Below are 17,559 nucleotides of genomic sequence, written 5' to 3' on the forward strand. Positions count from 1 at the left end.
CCAGGGGATCTTCCCAACCCAGGGATCGAACCCAGGTCTCCTGCATTGCAGGCGGATTCTCTTTACCCGCTGAGCCACAAGGGAAGCCCATGATAAATCATCTATTAATATTATGTTGGTCCTAACTTCATGTTTCTGAGGAGCTGGGAAGTCCTTTTCTCATATTCAAGTCAGGAAAGAAACGAACTTGATAATGGCAACTCCGATCCAAAAAAACCAAACATCAGATATTTGCCAAATATTTGATACTAAGTGGGAATACACAATAAACTCAAATCAAGCCTTTCCCTCAGTGAACATTTTATTGAGGCAATAAAGCACAAAATAGGTTAACAAACTGGGAGAAAGAAGATACCAAGAGAAAAGATGGTAACAACACAGGAGTGGAACATTAAGTCACAGGGCAGGAAAGACTTGAACTGGCCATAAAGGCACTATGGCATGTTAACACACTATCAGGTAAAAGAAAGGGGGATCCAGATTATCACACTTCTATTCTGCTCTCTACCAGTTTAACACTCCCATCTAACCACAGGTAAAGATGTGGCAAGCTGCAGAGACTCAGATTCTACTTAAGTTAGCAAGGAACTAAACATTTTATTGGTCAACTCTAAGTAGGCCAGTGTTTATATATAAAAGTGGTTTGGCATGTCCAATGATGGGGGTCCACAGGCGTGGAATAGGAACTAGAGTTTTAATAAACTGGTCTTTGCTATGAAATTCTTACGGGGGTAGGCATTTACCTATACAATTACCCACCTGCAAGGGTGGCAGCTAACGAGGGTAGACAAACCTGCCTATTACCATGTGATGTCATAACATAAGAAAGCCCAGTATGCTGCATACTTTTAGAAAGTCAAATTGTACATTGTAGTATTCCCCCCCTCCTTCAACTTTAAAAGGCTGTGGTTTTAAAAGCTTTTGTTCTTTCCCTGAAAACAAAGAGAACTTTGGTCAAAACCAATTCTTAAAAGTAACTTGTCCTTAAACACATTTTGAAAGGCAGTGCAAACTTGCCTCTTTATGCAACAGTCACAATTTTTGTTCTTCAAACAGGTAAAACAATGAACTATAATTACAGATACCAGTTTTTTCTTTCAAAATCCAAGGTCTATATGGGAAAACAAACCGTATTTCTTATGAATATCTTTAAAAATATCAAAAGCATTGAAGAAAATAAGGTCGTCAAAGAAGCATCAACCTTTTGGGGCACTATGTTTCTAAGATTAGACTCTAAGATTTCGTAACAGGAAGCCCAGAAGTTTCTCAAAATGACGGTATCCATCACACTCTACCCTAACACTACCCAGCCCTTGACATCTTATACACTGACAGCTCCCAGAAAGATGTTAAAGCTGAGCCAAACAACCTACAGCCCGTTTTCAGACTAAGACTAATGAATAGTTTTTAAAATTAAATTACCTTAATAAACCTAACAGAGATATAAGGTAATTCATATCTCAAACTGCAAATTCAACTAACTAGGCTTATGGACATAAGGACTAATTGTAACCCAGTTAACTCCTACAAATTTGCCGATTATAATTTGGTTTCTACAGAATTTATTACACTTTATGATGAAGTACTAGGGTTTATCCCATTTACGTTTTTTCCAAGCCAACCACATAAAGTTCATAAGGATGACCTAACCAATTATCACAGAACCCCACTAACTACAAAAGGATGACTGTTAGGTAGAATTTTGCTTTAAATGGTAACTGATTTACCAAATGATCTGTTAAGTGCCCGTTAATATTAAGGGTTTTCCAGTAGAAAACACAGTATTTGCTTTTCCATTTTGAATAACATACTAAATTTCTGATCAAAGAAAGGTTACTTCTATTTTTACATAACAAACAGTAAAGATCACGGAACCTTACTCTTACAAAACACTAATTACAACGATCACTTTCAGAAAGTGGGATTACCAGGCTAGATGAGATCCCAAGTATTAGAACTACTTTTTTGAGTTACCAATTTAAGTTTAAAGAACATTTAAAAAAGCTATTAACTTAGGCAAAACTGTTTAACAGGTCCACTACAAAATCTTTTTATTTTTAACTTAAACCTGTTTAAGGGGCCAAAGTGACTTTGGCAAATTTGATTAACAACACAAAATAACGTATCCAAACTTATTGCATCTGAGACTTGCCTTGTTTTACACGTAAGTAGAATTTACATCGTTTCCACAGATAGATTATCAGTATCTCAAGGAATTTAAGAGTGACCTATTCAAGTAAGGCAATCATCTTGGTAGCAAACTTTTATTGAAATCTTACATAACTCAAGCTTTATAAAAAGCCAACATAATTGAAAATTGGGTTCTCCCTCTAAAGCCTTAAGTATTCAAAGCCTGAAAAGGTTAATTTAAAATTAAGCAAACAAATATAACAATAACAAAACCCCTCCAGCAGATCCTGCTGAAATACTTAAAAAAAAAAATCTAAATGAACTTAATCTTTACAAAAGTTATTTTAGCTTAAAAGCTATAAAATCAAAATTATCTTAATTCTACAAAGAAGGGAGAGGATATTTGACTTCATGCCATTTCTTTAGAACCTCATCTTTTTCATCAAATTTGGCTACAAATCCAATTTCTGTGTGCCCGTTTGGGGAGGTTTCTTCTTGCAGAAGAGGCCAAGTAGAAACATCAAAGAGTAACTGCCTAAGCAAGTAGGAAAGTGTTCCGTAATAGTGTGCAAAGAATGGAGAGTTCTGGGTTAATCTCTGGAACTTGATCTGGATCGTGACCTTGACTTTGAACGAGATCTAGAACGGGATCTTGAAGCTCTTTTTGGTGGAGGGGACACAGAACGGGCCTTTGAGGGTGGAGGAGGTAGGGGTGAATTGGAACGGGATTGGCTCCTTGATCTAGATTTGGACTTTATATCACCTTTTCCATTTTCTTTGGGGGAACGAGATCGAGAACGAGACCTGCTTCGAGATTTCTCATACTCATCCTTCGATCTGCTCCGAGAGCGCGAACGGGAGCCCCGATCAGACTTGGGTTTAGATTTGCTTTTTGATCTAGATTTCCTGCCTTTGGAACGAGACCGTGACCGACCTTTGCTCCGAGACCTGGATCTAGACAAGAAAAGCCAGATTTTTTTTTTCAGTACCTTGCCGGAACACACAAGCACTCTATAGATAAAGTAAGTTATTCAGAAAAACACTCAAGAACCCACTTACCGGGAGCGACTTTTTGAGATACTTCGAGATCTACTGCGGCTGCTCCTACGACTTCTACTTCGTGACCTTCTTCTAGATCGTGACCTGTAACAAGAAACATGGTAATAAATTTTCATCTCAAGACACCTCAACACAAATGAACAATTTATACAGACAAGCCAACAATAAAACTCCTTAATTGCTCACTACAAATTAAATCTAGTATCAAAATATTTTAAAAACAACCCAACAATGCCAATAACAAAAGAAACTAAAAACTGACCTAATTTCAATTCAGCAGTAATTGAAATCCTGCTGTTTGAATTTTGTTTGTAGCAAATGTTGTCTCCCCCCATACCCTTCAATAAATTACCTAGATCTGCTTCCAGAATAAGACCGCCTATGGCTTGTTCGTGGCTTATCTTCAATGAGTCTAATATTTCTCCCATTGATTTCTGTACCATCCAGTTTATCCAAAGCACGCTTCATGTCAGAGTAGGAGCGAAACTCAATGACACCTTCATTTGTGCGTTCTTTGTGAGCATCTGCATAGGTTACTTCACCTGCTTGTCTCATGAAATCCTAAAAGAGCAATATGACTGTTCATTCCCAGAAATCTAAAGAAAAAAGATTTGCTGTATTTGATTCTCAGATATAAAAACTTATCTTTTATACGTTAAGTCAAATCCTTTTTATCCCAAATTATATAGCACTTACCTTTAAATCTTGCCAACTGCAACGACTAGAAAGATTTTCTACAATAAGTCTGAATTCTGTGCGTACAGGTGGTCCATATTTGTCTCTGCCAGAGGTTCTCCGACTGCTGTATCCACCTCCACCACCTTTATCATGTGAAGAGAACAATTAGATGCTTTGCAATGATAGGCATGCATAATGTTTTTGAAAGTTAGTACAAACATAACAACTTTTATATACTGGAGTAGGACTTTGCTATTATACTGCTAAACCTTCGATACAGTTATGATTTGCCATAAATTAAATTAAGGGCAAGTCAAAACAGACTAAAACCAACTAAACTTCTCCTACATTCTGTTAGAGAGTGACTGCTCCTTTATTCAATTTACCTCGCTAAGTTTTATTTTACAGAACATTGTAAAATATAAAACTTAACTGATTACATGCATTTCTACATTTTACAAAAATGTTTACTAGTTACACTAAGTACTTACATCACAGTGTGAGGTTTTTGGTGGTGGTTTGGCCACAAAACACGCAAGGTAACAGTCACCTAGTTCAGATTAACCAGTTTTGTCTAACCCTTGGAATCCTCACCATCACCCTGCGTCTAATGGCAAAAGGCTGCTGTCGTCATGGCTTCCGGTAAGGTCAGCCAAAGGGTCATAGGGCAAGGGTCACACAATGTATGGAAAAGCCAAGGCCAATCAGGAAAGGCAGTCATCTTAGCCTCAGTGGACACAGCCTCAGCCCCATTGGTCACTTTCAAATTGAAACATCAAGGACTTGTTAAAAAGTTTGAATTCAACATGCAACAATTTCAACATCAAACATTCAACATAACCAACCCCCTCCCACCTCCTCCCAATAACATGCCCCAACTAGTGCATATACAGCATAAAGCTCATTTAGATCTCCTTTGTGGTGTAAAACCACATTACTTATATATTTTCTTTGGCCCCCGTCAATTTTCGTAAAGCTAAAACCTACGCTTAAAACCCCACCTCATTCCCCGCCCCGCCCCCACCTCCACCCCAACCAGTCCCAAACTTCTACGCTAAGTCATTCACATTTCTAGCTAATGCACTGACAGGCCAAGTTGAGGGGATACAACAAATACAGCCACCCCTCACTTCCTCCGTAGGTACAGCCCACGACAGTGCTGACAGGGGCCCAACAAGTCACTCCCTCCCGACTTGGCAATCCCCGCCCCCAAACACCCAACCCTGCCTAGGCAAAACCCACCACCCAGTCCCCGCGCTCCGGCGTCCCGTGTCTTCCCCGGGCAGGTGTGAAGGCAGCGAGCCCCGGGAGCACCCGAGTCAAACAGCCGCGGCCACCTAGCCTGCCCGGCTGGGAGGCTCCACCCCGCCCCGCCTAAGCCTGCGCCCACCCCCCGGGGTCCCAAGGACGCGGAGCGCGCGGGGGTGGAACTCACTGCGGCTTCCGTAGCTGTAGCCGTCGCGATCCCGGCGCGGGCCGCGGGCGTGCTCCACGATCACGCGCTCGCCGCACAGCTCCTTGCCGTTCAGCTCGTAAACGGCGTCGTCGGCGTCGCGGGAGTCCTCGAACTCCACGAAGCCGTACCTGGGGGGCGGTGCGAGGGCCGGAGGCCGACGGGCGTCGTTAGGCCGAGGGCGCGCACGGGCGCGCGCCCTCCCGGTCCCCGCGCGCTCCCGCGGCTCCGCGCCGCCGCCATCTTGGCGGCCCTGCCACGCGGCGCCGCGGCCTTGACCGTCTTCTCCCTCAGACGGGCCCTGCCGCCGCAGGCCCGGGGCGCTGCGGACGGACGCGGGCTCCCGGGGCCCGACTCACCCATTTTTAAGGTCTATTTCGAGAAGGCGGCCATAGCCACTGAAAAAGCGCTGGATGTCCTTCTCTCGGACGTTGTAGCTCAGGCGTCCTATGTAGACGCGCGGCATGTCCGCAGCGGGCAAGGGGCCCGAGGGCTGGCGGTCGAACGGCGGACCGCACGGCAGTAGCCGCGGTGCGGGTGCGGTGACGGCGAGAGCCCGGACACGCACCCCACACCACAGCGGCGGCCGAGTCCAGCCACACAATGGTGCGCGCGCGCCTGGGCTACGCTATAAGGGCAGGCGGTAGGGGGCGGTGCCCGGCGTGTGACGTCAGCGCGCTGCACGTACTCTCCCGCTCTGGATCGCGGAGCGCGGCGCTTGAGGGTGACTTGCTGTTCCTCAGCCCGCCAAGTTTCGGGGAAGTGAGGCTATACCCGCTCACCGAATTTTTTTCCGCACATCTTTGTCAACACATTCTGTCTCCAGCCAAGGACTTGTTTTCTAATTTGTGCTTAAAAAAAAAAACAACTTTCTTCATGCTAGCTCTTCAGGACGAGCGCTCGGGAGGCCGTCCCGGAGAATCCCCTGTTTTCATTGGTTCTGGAGGTTGTCACATTAGGCCTCCGCGGTCTCTGATTGGCCTGTCAAAACGAGGCTCGAGTTTTCTTCGCGGATCGCTGGGCTCACGCTGCGCTGGTGTGTAAGGCGCCTCGTCAGTGGGTTAAGTGCCCTTTCCACAGCGTCCGAAGTTTCTGCTCCGAGGTCGTGTGGACCCGGACCGGGGTTCACAGCCCTGCTGGCTTCTGTCCTTCGTGGTCCCACAGCCGCCATTGCGGTCTCACTTCACTGCCTCCCAGTATGTCCAACTGTCCTTCCAGGAGTCTTTTGGAGCACTGACTGCTGCAGTCGCCTGTAGATTGAAGTATACATGGCAAACCCACGATCACTGTGCGTCCTAAGTTGCTTCAGTCGTGCCCGACTCTGCAACCCTATGGACTGTATGTAGCCTGCCAGGCTCCTCGGTCCATGGGATTCTCCAGGCAGCAAGACTGGAGTGGTTTGCCATGCCCTCCTCCAGGGGATCTTCCCGACCCAGGGATGCATTGGCAGGCGGGTTCTCTACCACTAGCACCACCTGAGAAGCCCACTTGCTGTAGTACTGACAAAGGGAGCAGAGCCAAGACCTCTGGCCCAACAAAGTTGAGCAAGACCTGGCAGCCCTCCCACAGAGGTACGCTCATTTCCTTCCCTCAGTGGAGCGTCCGTTGTCCCAACGTGATCCCTCCCCGCCCCCACCCGTTGGTTTGAAGGGTATCTTATCTATGTGGCAGAAACGCACATTTTGGAGTTTACCACTAGAAATACTATTTAAACCCCAGAGGAGTAAGTTTAAGTGGAGATCAGAAGACCCTGGAGTTCTCTGAAACAAGTGCAGGAAAAGATGCTGGTAAGAAGTGACTAGTAAAATGGGAAGAAGGGTCGGAGGGCAAGGTGTAACACAAGCTGAGGGAAAAGGGCATCATGGGGTTAATACTGGCTGTTAAGGTATTTCCGTGTATTCCACCGGGGCAACCTTGATCTGCAGTTTCTGGTTTAAAGGCAATGATTTTCCCCTCCCCCTCCCCCCACGGGGGCATTTGGCAAAGTCTGAGAGTCTGTTGGTTGTCACGACTGGGGGCGGGGGAGTGTTAATAACTGGCATCTGGTGGTAGAGGCTACATTGTGCTTAAAGTTCGATAAATAAAATATATAGGTGGATCGAAAAAATTTTGTGTGTGTTTGTGGAATATAGTAATTGGGGAAAGGAGAATTAATGGGATAACTTTTTTCACTCATTGAATTGTCAGCATTTTGAAGTTTGTTGAAATTCATTGGTGGCTGGGAATCCCCTGGAAGTCGAGTGGTTAGGACTCCACACTTTCACTGCCTTAGGGCCCAGGCTTAATCCCTGGTCCAGGAACTAATGTCCCATAAGCCGTCCATAAGTTCATTATTGGCAAGAGGCGACACCCCACTGTGAACTAAGATGCATATGGGAAGTAGGTGTCACCTCCTGTCTCCTTGCAGTTCATTTGTGCAGAGACAGATGCAGCTGACATGTCCTCCTCTCCCTCACCTCTTTTTCTCCAGAGCCCAGGGGCTACTCTTTTTTTTTGGCCGCACCGGGACCTGCAGGATCTTAGTTCCCTAACCAGGTGATGATCTTGGTGAGGCAGCAGTGAGCGATAGCATGAAATGAGATCTTAATTCTGTGCCCAGGAATTGAACGTAGCTGCAACTTCATTTCACTTTTCACTTTCATGCATTGGAGAAGGAAATGGCAACCCACTCCAGTGTTCTTGCCTGGAGAATCCCAGGGACGGGGGAGCCTGGTGGGCTGCCATCTATGGGGTCGCACAGAGTCGGACACGACTGAAGTGACTGAGCAGCAGCAGCAGCAGGGATGAAAACCAGAAATCCTAGCCACTAGAACAGTGAGGGCTAGGGGCTAGAAGCTATTCCCCCCCTGGATCTTTGCCCCAGTGAAAAATGCATTTGTCACCCAGAGGCAGAAACTGTAAATGCGGGCACAGAGTTTATTATTAGAGACATAGCACAATGAGTAGGAGAGGACCTAGAAAATGGTTTGTTTAGTTAAGACAGAAGCAAGGCAGAGATGCACACCTGGAGAGAAAGGGTGTGGGTGTCCTCCTTAGTGAGGAGGAGTGCAGTAAAGAGGCAGTTAAGGCATTTATATAGGACAGTTCTTCCGGGCCTTTGTCTTCCTTCAGGCCAATTACCTGTTTCTTTTTCCACACCTGACCTACCCTGGGACCCTCCCTTGGGTGCACACATACCCGCCAGCCAACAGGAATCTCGGAAGTAAAGGCTTCTGGGAGGTTGGTCTGACATTATCTCCTGACTTTTGACCCACAAGGAGCCTTTCTGTGCTGTGTAGTGTCTCCCTTGTCCCCAAAGAAGGGGAGATGGGAGACCAGTTAATCCTTTTTTTTAAAAAATTTATTTATTTTTCAATTTTTGGCTGTGCTGTGGATCTTTGTTGCTGAGCAGGCTTTTCTATAGCTGTGGCGAACGGAGGCTACTCTGTTTTCAGTACACAGGCTTCTCATTGCAGTGACTTCTCTTGACACATGGGCTCAGTTGCCCCCCAGCATGTGGGATCTTCCCAGATCAGGGTTCAAACCCCTGTCTCCCGCATTGAAGGTGGCTTCTTTACCACCAGCCATCAGGGAAGCCCGATCGTTATTCTATACTCAAACAGGGTTTTGCCCCTCTTTGTCCCTGCCATACCTTATTACCGTAAGGTGTTGGCAAGAGACAAACACTGGCTATTTACCCTGTTTCTGTTGTTACTTCCATTTCGGAGTGCAAACAGGAGACTGATTGTAAATGCCTTAACTGGAGCCCACCTAGCTCTTGTCTGTTGTTTTCACTGACTTGGTGAGTTGGGGTGGGGTGGGCGGTGAGCTCAAAGGGGTTCTCACTTCTGGCGTCAAGGGACAATGCCAGGTGGGGAGTTTGACTGGGGCGGTACACCTGTCAAACGGTAACACAGGTGTCCTGAGGTGAGCTTAGGGAGGACAGAAACCTCCTGTGGGGCAGAAGGGCTAAAGCGCGCTTGATCTTGATTTTCAGTATTAACACAGACTGTGAAAGGGGGGCCTCACAATCCTTCTGATCTTTGGGGTTTTAAGCAGGAAGTGTCAGAAAAGTTACCACAGGGATAACTGGCTTGTGGCAGCCAAGTGTTCACAGCGACGACGTTGTGTTTTGATCCTTCAATGTCAGCTCTTCCTATCATTGTGAAGCCGAATTCACCAAGTGTTGAATTATTCACCCACTAATAGGGAATGTGAGCTCTTGCCTCACGAAAGGCTGTTGTACTATCCTACCTGAAGCCCATGTCTTCCTGCCCTATGAAAAGTAAATAGGAGGCCAGCTGTAAAGGTCTATAATATGGAGCCCATCTATCTCCTACATAACAGGGATTGATTGCCCCTTGCAATGGAAGCACAAAGTCCTAACCACTGGACTACCAGGGAATTCCTCCCCAGTGGTTACTCTTAACGAAAAATTTAAATTGCCTAAGAGGAAATGGTCCCAAATATCACTGAAGGGAGTGTTGGGCCAGCAGCATTCTGTGGAGTCTTGCTGATAATCTGACTGACTTCAGTTGATGTTTTGAAAGAACAACTCAAAGGAGAAATGATGGATGTACAGCACTTGTCAGTGTCTGAAGTGTCTATAATCATGGTGGCAGATAAAGATCACTGCTCATTTAAAAGTTGTGGAGTGCCTCTCAGCAAGAGAGGGAATCTGTCAGCAAGAGAGGGAGGGAGGAGCCGCAGTCTGATCCGGAAGAGAGTTAATAACTTCAAATCCATGATTGTTGCTGTTCAGTCACCAAGTCGTATCCCACTCTTTACGACCCCGTGGACTGCAGCACACCAGGCTTCCCTGTCCATCACCAGCTCCAGGAATTTGCCCAAGTTCATGTCCATTTGAATTGGTAATGCCATGCAATCATCTCATCCTCTGTCACCCTCTTCTCCTTCTGCCTTCAATCTTTCCTAGGATCAGGGTCTTTCCAATGAGTCAACTGTTCACATCAGGTGGCCAAAGAATTGGAGCTTCAACTTCAGCATCAGTCCTTCCAAAGTGTATTCAGGGTTGATTTCATTTAGGATTGACTGCTCTGATCTCCTTGCTGTCCAAGGGACTCTCAAGAGTCTTCTCCAACACCACAGTTTGAAAGCATCAATTCTTTGGTGCTCTGCCTTCTTTATGGTCCAACTCTCTCATCTGTACATGACTACTGGAAAGACCATGGTGCTTTAGTCGCTAAGTTGTGTCTGACTCTTGCCACCCCATGGACTGTAGGCTGCCAGGCTCCTCTGTCCATTGAATTCTCCTGGCAAGCACACTGGCGTGGGTTACCATTTCCTTCTCCTGACCCAGGAATTGAACCCAGATCTCCTGCATTGCAGGCAGACTCTTTACCGACTGAGCTACAAGGGAAGTTGAATGGAAAGACTATAGAATTGACTATATGGACCTTTGTTGGCAAAGTGATATCTTTGCTTTTTAACACACTGTCTAGGTTTGTCATAGCTTTCCTGCCAACAACCAATGGTCTTCTAATTTCATGGCTGCAGTCACCATCCACAGTGATTATGGAAGTTGTAAAGTACAATCTGGAGTACGGGGGCATAGTTGTCATGGTTTTAAATCCAATGGGAATTCTTAACATACTTAGCTGGAAACCAAAAGTATTTCCCAAGCATCCATGTGATTCAAAGTGATATAAGCTGGTTTCTGACAGGTTTTGCTATCTTTTGTTTGCAAATTTTATATACCAGAGGCTGTACTTTTGAATGGATTTTGACAACTCAAGAGGGTGAAGTGGAGTGAGTGTCTGTGGAAAACTATGGCCCCAGGCCCAAGCAGGCCTGTCTTTGAGTTTTGTAAATAAAGTTCTTTTGAAGCACAGCAACACCCACTTACCTATTGTCTGCTCTTAGAAGATTAGCCCTGGGATTTCTTCGGAGGGAATGATGCTGAAGCTGAAACTCTAGTACTTTGGCCACCTCATGTGAAGAGTTGACTCATTGGAAAAGACTCTGATGCTGGGAGGGATTGGGGGCAGGAGGAGAAGGGGACGACAGAGGATGAGATGGCTGGATGGCATCATGGACTCGATGGACGTGAGTTTGAGTGAACTCCGGGAGATGGTGATGGACAGGGAGGCCTGGCGTGCTGCGATTCATGGGGTCACAAAGAGTGGGACACGACTGAGCGACTGAACTGAACTGAACTGAACTGAAGTCACAACAGCAGTATTGAATGGCAGAGACTGCCCAGAAAGCCTACTTGCTGGTTCTTCATGGAAAGTCTGCCTACCTCTGACCCCAATTAGGCATTTGTAAAGATGCCTCGATCCTATATATGAACATACATGTCTATAAGGGTTGGGTTTGTAGTTGTCTTTGGTCATTCTCGGAGGTGGGTCCTACCCAATCATTTCCTTCCTAATGCTTTCCTACCATTCCTTACTCTTCCTCCCACTTGCTTCTTCCTGTGCCTTGAATGTGCCAAGTACCCACCCACCACATGGGCCTTGCATTGACCATCTCCCAGTTTTGGGGGCTCTCCTTTCTGACGGTTCCCTCACTTTCTGTGTCTGCTCAAAATCATTGTGTCACTTCTCTAACCACTCATTTTATTTTTTTATTTTTTCCCAGTTTTATTGAGACAGTATTGATATTGACATATAACATGTAAGTTTAAAATGAACAGTGTGATGATTTGATACATGTATATACTGCAAAATAATTACCATAATAAGGTTAGTTAACACCCCTCACCTCCATTCTCCTCACATAATAACCATTTGTGGAATGTGTATGTGGTGATGATTTTTAAGATATACTCTCTTGACAACTTTCAAGTTGTTAATACAGTATTATTAATATAGTCACCATGTTGTATATGAGATTCCCCGGAGCTTATTCATCTTATAGCCGGGAGTTTGTACTTTTTGACCTACATCTTCCAATTTCTCCTACTCCCCAGCCCCAGGCAATTGCTCTTCTGTTCTGTTTTCATGAGTTCAACTTTCCTGGATTCTGTGTGTAAGTAAGAACATTTGTCTTTCTCTGTCTCACATTTCACTTAGTATAGTGCCCTCAAGGTTCACTGGTGTTGTAGCAAAGGCAGGGTTTTCTTTTTTATGGCTGAATAACATTCCATTGTGTGTGTATATATATCATATCCCCCAAATGTTTTTTTTATCCATTCCTTTGTTGACATACATTTAAGTTGTTTCCATGTGTCAGCTACTGTGAATAATGCTGCAATGAACACGTGAGTACAGATATCCTTTGAGATAGCTTCCTCTTTTCTTTCGGATACACTCTGTACCTTGAAGTGGAATTGCTGGATTATACAATAGCAACATTTTTAATATTTTGAAGAACCTCTACATTGTTTTCCATAGTGGCTGCACCAATTTACACTCCCGCCAACAGTGCCCGAGGGTTCCCTTCTCCCCACATCTTCACATTTTGATCATAGCCATTTTAACAGGTGTGGTGTGCTGCAGTCCATGGGGTCACAAAGTGAGACACGACTTAGTGACCGAACAACAGTTTTAACAGATGTGAGGTGATGCTGTGATCACCCACTTTAAAACAGCATCCTGGGACTTCCCTGCTTGTCCAGTGGTTAAGAATCGCCCCCACAATGCAGGGGACATGGATTGGAGCCCTGGTGAGGGGAACTGATACCCGCTCTGCTGGGAAGCAACTGATTCCACATGCCACCAAGCAACTAAGCCTGAGGGCCACAACTAGAGAGTCCATGAAAGAAAAAGAAAGTAAAGTCGCTCAGTCATGTCTGACTCTTTGCTACCCGATGGACTGTAGCCTACCAGGTTCCTCCGTCCATGGGATTTTCCAGACAAGAACACTGGAGTGGGTTGCCATTTCCTTCTCCAGGAGATCTTCCCAACCCACGGACTGAACCCTGGTCTCCCGCATTGTAGGCAGACGCTTTACTGTCTGAGGCACCAGGGAAGTCCAGAGAGTCCACGAACTGATAAACAGAAGATCCTGCATGACACAATGAAGATCCCGGTGCCACAACTAAGATCCAACATAGCCAAATAGATGGATAAATAAATAAATATATATAAAACAGCATCCCTTCCTGTACACTATATTTTCTTACCTTCTTTTATTTTTCTTTATTAAATTCAGTGGTAAAGAATCTGCCTGCAATGAAGGAGACTCGAGTTCTATCCCTTGTTTGGGAAGATCCCCTGGTGAAGGAAATGGCAACCCCCTCTAGTTTTCTTGCCTGGGAAATCCCATGGACAGAGGAGCCTGGTGGGCTACAGTCTATGGAGTCGAAAAGAACTGGACATGACTTAGCGACTGAACAACAATATTAAACTTTCACCATGTGACGTGTTTATTTACTCTCTCCCCACCCCCACGAGAGCATATGTGTCATTAGAGTGGGGATGTTGTCTGTCTCTTCACTGCTGTATCCCCAGCATCAAGGAAAGTGCCAGGCCCACAGTAAGTGCTTAGTCTCATAATTGTTCAGAGCCTGTGAAGGGAGGCTCTTCATTCAGCAGACACGTATGCTCCGAAGGGCTCATCAGGACATGCTGGTGGGATGGAATCTTCCTCCTCCTGGCTCGTGCTCACCCACTCATGCTGCCCAGACACTCACTATCATCTGAGGGTAAGAGGTGTGTTGTCCTTCTTGTTTGGTCACTAAATCATGTCCGAACTCTGCAGTCCCATGGACTACAGCACACCAGGCTCCTCTGTCCTCTACTGTCTCTCAGAGTTTGCTGAAATTCATGCCCATTGAGTCGATGATGCTATCTAACCGTCTCATCCTCTGCCACCCACTTCTCCTTTTGCCTTCAATCTTTCCCAGCATCAGGGGCTTTGAGTTGGCAATGAAGGGGCAATAAGTCGGCTCTTTGCCTCAGGTGGCCAAATTATTGGAGCTTCACCAACAGTCCTTACAGTGATTTCCTTTAGTATTGACTGATTTGATCTCCTTGCTTTCCAAGGGACTCACAAGAGTCTTCTGCAGCACCACAATTTGAAAGCATCAATTCTTCGGTGCTCAGCCTTATGGTCCAACTCTCACGTGGCTACTAGAAAAACTATAGCAAAGTAATGTCTGTGCTTTTTAATATGTTGTCTTGGTTTTTTATAGCTATAAGTATCCTACACTTCCTCCACCCAAACTTATCTAGACAGAGAAAGAAGGCTGGGGTGGCTATGGAGCTACCAAAATTCTCATATATTGTTGGTAGGAATGCAAATTAATACTGTTGCTTTGGAAAAACTGGTTGATAGTGTCTACTAAATGTGAAAGCTGCTAGTGTTTACCCCATGACCTTAACAGTTATATACTCAACAGAACCATGTACATATGCTCTCGTTAGGGAATGTGCTAGAAATTCATAGCAGCATAACATGTAGTAGCCCGCAAATAAGAAATCATTCAGATACCATCAACTGGAGAATGAACAAATCAATTGTGGTTTATTCACGCTACCGAGCATACTACTATATCCATACTACGCAGCAATGAGAAAGGAATCACAACCACACACAGCAAAATCAGTGGCTCTCACACCAATGTAACCCTCTAAGATTCCACTGGAATCCACACTATATGATTTAATGTATGTGAGGCCGAGAAGCAAAACTAGGTTATGGTGTTAGAAATCAGGTATGGGGTCTGTGGGAGTGACGAGACAGGCTTCTGGGGCTCTGGCCCTATTTCTTCCTTGATTTAGGCGCTAGTCATAAGGGTGTGCTCTATTGGTGAGAATGCATTGCTCTGTATGCTTATGATTTGTGTGACTTGCTGTCTGTGTGTAGTACTTCAGTGGAAAATTTAAAAAAAAGAAAGATTACCTCTCGCAAAAAAGATTATAACTAACTTCCTTGACCTAGAGCCCCCAGTTCCTACTGGGGACCAAAGATCTACTGTGGATTTGATTCATAGATTTTGCCCATAAATGTCAATTTGAATCAGTCTGTTTGCTTCCAATTAAGTTTCTGTAAGTTACTGAAGTGCTCCTTGAAAGTGAAAGTGAAAGTGAAGTCGCTCAGTCGTATCCGACTGTTTGCGACCCGTGGACAGTAGCTTACCAAGCCTTTCCCGTCCATGGGATTCTCGAGGCAAGAATACTGGAGTGGGTTGCCATTTCCTTCTCCAATTAAGTTTCTGTAAGTTACTGAAGTGCTCCTTGGCTGGGACAATGTGGCTCTGTTGCCACCTGGTGGCTATTTGCTATTACAGTATTAGATAAATTCCACCTGCTGCTTCATCCGTGCCTCATGAAGCTCAGTGATAGATCTTTAAAGGTCTCTGAATCCAAACCTTCTAATTGTCAAGCCCTTACTTACCCAGAGGTTTTCTGGCCCTGACTTGAACACCTCTCCTGATGGAGAGTTCACTGCCTAACCAGGCAGCTAAGTCCATTCTAGGGCATCTCACACTGTGATTAAATTCTTTACAGATAGTGAAAAAAAAAATGCTCTCTTGAATTGTCTACCTTCTGGTCCTAAGTGTGCCCCTGAGGCTGTTCAGTAACCACATCTGTTTCCCACACGTAGGTCTTTCAGATATTTGGGGGCAGCACGCAGACCGTCTTCCTGTTCACATCCTCTTTTTTGGCTAACTGTCTACAGTTTCCCCCCAAACTTTCCTGGGGCTACTTTCAAGTCCGTTTGTCATCTTGGCTGCTGAATGTTCATATGTTGAGAGTCATTTGTGACCCTCTTCAGGCACTGCCCTCAGATTCAAGCTCACCCCCACGGGTTTGTCTGGACCTTCCTATTGCTGCTACAGCCACAGTGTTCTCTGGGCCAGTTAAGAGCTGTGGCCCCTATTGGCACAGATGGTGGCTGCTGTCTGATTCCTCACTGAGCCCTGCCTCTCCTTCTTCATGGAACCAAACTGGCATCGAGAAGCTCCTGGAACAGCCCACTGTGGCAATCAGTGCTTGCGAATGGAAGCAGGCAAGGTGGCAGGATGGAAATCCAGGGCTTCTGGGCAGGTGGACACAGAATCAGCACTCCAATTCCTGGGACAACCGGGAGACAGAAATGCTGATGAGGAAGATCCGAGTTGGCCTTGCGTCAGGTGAAGAGCACAGGGCTGGGGAGGAAGTCTGAGAAGAATCACTACAGAAGCCACAGCAGACTTCAGCCAGTGCCGTGGGCTCCAAGCCTGGCAGAGTCCAATGAGAGGCAAAGGTGGGTCCCCTCGCAGAGGTTCCCTGAGGCTGCCGCATGAAGGTTTCTATTCTTCCGCCTGGCACTGAGCTCAGTTTGCAGACATTTTCCCCATCATTAGTCCCACTGTTGCTGTTATTTGGACAAATTTAAACTGAAGTTTATTCCTGAATGCCTTGTCAGTGCTCATGCTTGTCACTACAGCTCTTATCCTGGCAGCAAAAGCTGCGTCACATGATGGCCTTCTAATGACGTAGGGCAGAAAAGCTGAGTGGAACCTGCTGGAAAGCATCCAGGGGTGTGCCCAGGGCATGAAACCCACCTCCTAGTAGAGGGAGGGGAAATACGTCTCTTAAAAGGCATTTTGCGTGGTCCTGGTGCAACCCACTCCAGTACTCTTGCCTGGAAAATCCCATGGACGGAGGAGCCTGGTAGGCTATAGCCCATGGGGTCGCTAAGAGTCAAGCATGACTGAGCGACTTCACTTTCACTTTTCACTTTAATGCACTGGAGAAGGAAATGGCAACCCACTCCAGTGTTCTTGCCTGGAGAATCCCAGGGATGGCGGAGCCTGGTGGGCTGCCGTCTATGGGGTCGCACAGAGTCGGACACGACTGAAGCGCCAGCAGCAGCAGCAGCAGCAGGAGACATAAGCAGGGTCAAGACAGATCCAGTCAGGCCCTCCAAAAACCAGTCCCAAAGCAGTGATCTTTGGACACTGGTGAGCATAATTTCAACTCAAAGCTATGCAGGCTCTATCCTCAGAGATGGGGTCAGTGGGGAAGGGGCAGGGCCTGGGAATCTGCATTTTCAACATCCTCCTGCATGATTGTAAAGCACATGGTCAAGTGACCATGTCTGGGAAATACTGGCCTGGGGTCTTACTACTCAAAGTGTGGTCTGTGGACCTCCTTCCCATCAGCATTCCCCGAGAGCTTGTTAGACATGCAGAATCTCAGACTCCACCCCAGGCCTACTGAATCATAACAGGCATTTTAACAAGATTCCTCAGCAGATTTGTGTGCATGTTCAAGGTTGAGAAGCATGGCCAGGGCAAGGTGCAAGGGAGTCCTTCTTTTGACTCTACTTATTATTTTGATAAAAGGAAGAGTGTATTCATACAT

General features: G+C 45.9%; 1 protein-coding gene across 2 annotated transcripts; it reads right to left on the reverse strand.

Annotated features, from left to right (window-relative positions):
* Window positions 1–283: 283 nt before the first annotated feature.
* SRSF6 (serine and arginine rich splicing factor 6) lies at window positions 284–5,980 on the reverse strand. 2 transcript variants are annotated; one of them, XM_040248363.1, is made up of 6 exons: window positions 5,680–5,980; window positions 5,303–5,451; window positions 3,886–4,010; window positions 3,542–3,750; window positions 3,190–3,273; window positions 2,026–3,084 (listed from the first exon to the last, which is right to left on the reverse strand). In XM_040248363.1, the coding sequence occupies exons 1-6, from the start codon at window positions 5,784–5,786 to the stop codon at window positions 2,721–2,723; spliced, it is 1,038 nt and encodes a 345-aa protein (XP_040104297.1). In that variant the 5' UTR covers window positions 5,787–5,980; the 3' UTR covers window positions 2,026–2,720. The 2 variants fall into 2 exon arrangements, 1 of the variants encoding a protein (XP_040104297.1); XR_005722493.1 differs by lacking the exons at window positions 5,303–5,451; window positions 5,680–5,980 and adding an exon at window positions 4,359–5,228 and having other exon boundaries at window positions 284–3,084.
* Between the last annotated feature and the right edge of the window lie 11,579 nt (window positions 5,981–17,559).

This window comes from Oryx dammah, unplaced genomic scaffold (genome assembly GCF_014754425.2).
Source record: "Oryx dammah isolate SB20612 unplaced genomic scaffold, SCBI_Odam_1.1 HiC_scaffold_10, whole genome shotgun sequence".
Lineage (NCBI taxonomy): Eukaryota > Metazoa > Chordata > Mammalia > Artiodactyla > Bovidae > Oryx > Oryx dammah.

Coding starts and splice junctions, on each gene's coding strand:
- SRSF6 (XM_040248363.1), bottom strand. CDS start 5,786: ATGCCGCGCGTCTACATAGGACGCCTGAGCTACAACGTCCGAGAGAAG. Junction 4,011..5,302: donor CTACAGCTACGGAAGCCGCA/GTGAGTTCCACC, acceptor CACATGATAAAG/GTGGTGGAGGTGGATACAGC. Junction 3,751..3,885: donor GCAGTTGGCAAGATTTAAAG/GTAAGTGCTATA, acceptor TTGCTCTTTTAG/GATTTCATGAGACAAGCAGG.